Source organism: Piliocolobus tephrosceles, chromosome 6 (assembly GCF_002776525.5).
Source record: "Piliocolobus tephrosceles isolate RC106 chromosome 6, ASM277652v3, whole genome shotgun sequence".
NCBI lineage: Eukaryota > Metazoa > Chordata > Mammalia > Primates > Cercopithecidae > Piliocolobus > Piliocolobus tephrosceles.
Genome location: NC_045439.1, coordinates 49,828,582 through 49,833,047, shown reverse-complemented (window position 1 = coordinate 49,833,047; position 4,466 = coordinate 49,828,582). Strand labels below are relative to the sequence as shown.

Here is a 4,466-nt window from a genome sequence, read left to right as displayed (position 1 = left end):
GGGTTTACGCCATTCTCCTGCCTCAGCCTCCCGAGTAGCTGGGACTACAGGCGCCCGCCACCTCGCCTGGCTAGTTTTTTGTATTTTTTAGTAGAGACGGGGTTTCACCGTGTTAGCCAGGATGGTCTCGATCTCCTGACCTCGTGATCCACCCGTCTCGGCCTCCCAAAGTGCTGGGATTACAGGCTTGAGCCACCGCGCCTGGCAGAAAGTCTTGAAAGTGAATTCTCCACTGGGGAATAGAAACCAAGTAACTGAACATGGTAACCACTGCATGACTTGTAAGCCTTATAAACAGTACTGAATTCTCAGAGCCTGGGCATCCAGAAGATGAAAACTGGCAATCTTTTATTCATTCATTCAACAGAATCTTATGGAGACTCTACCAGGCGCTAGTTAGTTACTTGGATCCTAAGGGTTTGAATATGCAAGACTTGAGCCCACGTTCTAGTGGAAAGCCAGAAACACACACAACACAGTGTGATAAGAGCCAACTCGGACAGATACAAGGCCAGACAAGTACTGTTGAGGAGTTTGGGGGGGATATGATCAGAAAAAATGTCCATGATGCAGTGACACTGAGATGAGTCTGGAAGTGTGAGTTATTCAGCTCCTTCAGCTGTTTACAGACAACACCATCTCTTGATAACAGGTCTGCAAATTTCCTCCATGACCATGTGGCTTATACAGAGAGTAGACAGAAAACTAGGATAAATAAGAGGATAGAATGAGAGGATCTTATGTTGAGAGGCCAAGAAAGGAACACAAACCTGCCTTACTAAGTAGGTATTATCATTCCCACTTTACAGATGAAAAAGCTGAGACTTGTGTTAAGGGTTGTCCAAGGTTGAACCCAACCGAATCAGTATGACTCCAGGGTCTAAACTTTATTCTGAGCACCTGCATGGCTAGGACTTTAGCCCTTAGCTTTCCATTCAAGCACAGCAAGTTTCAGACTAGTTTGGGAAAAAAGTTCTGTTTCCTGACAGGAATGGCACTCCTGCATGGAATTTAAAAAGCGATACTTAAGAGAAAGGTGTACCCTACTACACTTCAGATCTCATGATTCCCAGGGTCTGTCTTATAAAGGAAGAATAACTCTACAAAGATTCTGAGACCATATCTGCCTTTACTGTCACCTTATTTGAAGAATGTGTCTGCATCACCACTATACCATGGGTGTGCTTTTGATGACACCAATAGTCACCTACATCTTTTCATACTATTGACTCTAGGCTTCTGCTGTTAACTAGACTGACTGTTGCCAGTTCTTCAGTTTTACAAAGCACAGAAAGATTAGGTATCCAGAACTCTTTTATTTTCTGACCACTTTTAACATGATTTTCTATAGTCCTGCTTAGATTTTGTTATCATAAAATTGGTTTACCAGGATTCTATCAATTTCTGTGTACCTTTATCAAGTCATGCAAATTGACAGTGGAGGCCACTGGAATTTGGAAACATGAAATTAAATCCTAGCCCTGCCATTGTATGGCATTGAGTACATTTTTAAATTCCTTTCTTAGCTTCTTTATCTGTCAAACAGTGATCATAGCTATCTCATAGAATTTATTTTGAGATTAAGTACCATAATATCCATGAAAGCATGGTGAGCTTCTCTTCAGATTATTCTTTTCTTCTCTTTGGTGCACTGGAATATCCCCAAGTGCTTCCAATAATCACAGAAAGAGTAACTTATGTTCCAGATGATCTTTAATGGTATGGTCTATTGAAATTTGTAATCTGTGTATGATAGATAGGGCATATCTTTATTAACTAGTGTGTTTAATTAACTGGAACACTTTGTTTTGCAAACAACTGGGATAATACGAATATTGTAATTTATTAAAGCCAATTAAAACTTTCTGAAAATTTAAGATGCCATTATTTTTCTTTTTTTTAGTTTTAGCCTTGGGGGTCACATAATGTCTGAGATATCATTTTAAAATACTGTTTTTGAAGAATATATTTTCTTATAAAAAATACATTCTCAAATGAGTAGGACCCTTGAAGAAGCTTTCACATCTCTCTTCCTCCGTTTACCCTTCCCCCACCCCTAATTGAATCCCCTGAATTGTCTTTTTTTTTTTTAAGGCAGTTTTTCCAAATTTCTGGAGGTTATTTTTTTGTTGTTGTTGTTGTTCTTTTTACTACCAACTTATTTTGGTGGTGTATTTTGTTGTTTTTGCTGCTGCTGTTACTATTTTAGAGGATGAAAGAGATTTCAGTATGTTGCCAGCCAAGCTGAAGGAAAAATGGAGAGAACAGAGAGGAAACAAATGGAGAGGAACAAATGGGCCAGAAGAGATGTAGGTGGGGCGATCATGGACACAGGTAGGGGGGCTAAAATTGGAAAGGTAGAAAGACACACATACCACAAGTCATCCCACAGTGATGATAACTGGTAAAAGTACAGACATTCTGGAGTAGACAAATGCATTTGTAAGTGTACAACTGTTTGCTCTTTTCAGGAACGTGGAAGTATGGTCGGTCATACAACAAGAGGAAGTGAATATGAACAGGGGACTTGAGTCCATTCCCTGAGGAAGGCAATAAGATATCCACTACCAATAAATAACAGTACTGGCCAGCAGCCTAGTGGACCCAGCTGCATTTCAAAACTATAAATTTTGCTGGGAAACTCATGAGCATAGTTACAAGATTTATCTAGCAATTCCTGTCAGCAGCCCAGGAGTTGGTGAGTGGTCAGGTGGATGTGAGGAAAAGCTAAAGTCTCAACTGATCAGAAAATGCTGATCAGGGAAGCCAGTGAAGTTTCCTGCAGAAAGTATAAAACTGGGAAAACTAAAAGGGCTCCAGGGACTAATAGTCCTGATGAGGACAAAAGCAGATTCTGTGATTTTGCTGGTGTTTTCAATCTTTTCACGATGGGCACATTGTGCTGTTACTGAATCCCCAGGCTGAGATTAAAAGATGCAGGGTTTTGATATTTTGAAGATGAGAAAACTAACTACCTTGTAAACTTCACCAGGAGTCATTGTCTAACCATGTGTTAAGTTACTCAACTACAGGTTTTGGCATTCAGTTTCTCTGCCATACTGTAGAGTATAATAGAGTGCCACTAATAGATTGTATCTATTTATCTCCCTTCTTCCTTATCCTTTAGCTTGATAAATCTTCCCCACATGTACTCATAAGAGTCCACGTAACATCTCTGCATTCTGTGACAATGGTGAGATCTTTCTATTTAGAAGCTTACTAGGATGTACCATTATTTAAGAGGAGGTCACCCACATACCTGATCTGTTCTGTCTCTCAACTCTGTGTCCGCAAACTCCTGAGGATCCTCGGTTCTGAAGTTCAAGAATAGGAGCAGAGGAATCTTCGGTGACAGATAGCGGGGACAGTTGTCTACTGATGCCACTGTGTGAACTGGGGCAGTTGGCTCCTGGTTTACATCGAGTGACTGATGATCTGGAGGTACCTGGGAAGACAGAGTACACCAGTTTGAGAACTGCCTGAAGAAAAAACTGAAAGTAGATTTTATGTATTTATGTATTGTTTGGAAACAGGGTCTCACTCTGTCGCCCAGGCTAGAGTGCAGTGGTGTGATCTCGGCTCACTGCAGCCTCTGCCTCCTGGGTTCAAGCAATTCTCCTGCCTCAGCCTCCCAAGTAGCTCAAATTACAGCTGTGTGCTGCCACACCCAGTTAATTTTGTATTTTTTTTTTTTTTTTGTAGAGATAGGGTTTCACCATGTTGGCCAGGCTAGCGGAAGTAGATTTTAAAGGCCTGAGTAGTAAAATATATGGTCGCAACAATCACAGTCCTAATGAGCTTATTTCAAATTCTATAGAAGGGGCTCGTAAAAAGAAAATGCTATGGCAAGGTCTGTGCCTATAAGATAAAGACTCTTTCAGATAAATCTATTAGCTAGAAATGAACACTAGACGATGATGTTTGGATTGGTACTTGTGTTCAGAATTAACACTTAACACAGTCAAATAGCTTAAGGCAAGGAAGGCACAGTGTTCTGTGATTTTCCACTCCACCCTTTTCTTCCTAAGGCTGTCAATCTCCTAACTGGTAAAACTGCCAACAGTGTTTCCAACAAACTGACTATACACTTTTCCATGGGATTGATCACTAAAATTTAATTTCATTGTGTCTTCTCAATCACCACTAGCCTCTTTTCGGTGTTATAGATGAAAATCCTCCACAAGCCAACCCCCCTCCCAATTCTGATTAATGGTCCAAGAATCTCCAACCCCAGGTCAGCCTCATGGGTCTGCAGCCAGTATAGTCACACAGGGTGCTGTGCTCAGAGGGCCCATCCTGCCACTTCCCACCCCTCAGCCCCAATTTTCCTATCCAAATGATGCATCTATCAACATTAAGAGATTAACATTGATACATCACTATTAACCAAATTCCAAACTTCATTTGGATCTCACTAGTTTTATCACAAATATCCTTTTTCTAGGACCCTATTTAGGGTACCACAT

General features: G+C 40.7%; 1 protein-coding gene across 9 annotated transcripts in view; it reads right to left on the bottom strand.

Annotated features, from left to right (window-relative positions):
* Positions 1-4,466, bottom strand: part of SLC35F4 (solute carrier family 35 member F4) — a 294,434-nt gene that overhangs the window by 27,843 nt on the left and 262,125 nt on the right. For all 9 annotated transcript variants that reach the window (XM_026456165.2, XM_026456169.1, XM_026456167.1 and 6 more), the window contains one exon: positions 3,260-3,445. In XM_026456165.2, coding sequence (XP_026311950.1) covers positions 3,260-3,445 — 186 coding nt within the window. The remainder of the gene's footprint in view (positions 1-3,259; positions 3,446-4,466) is intronic.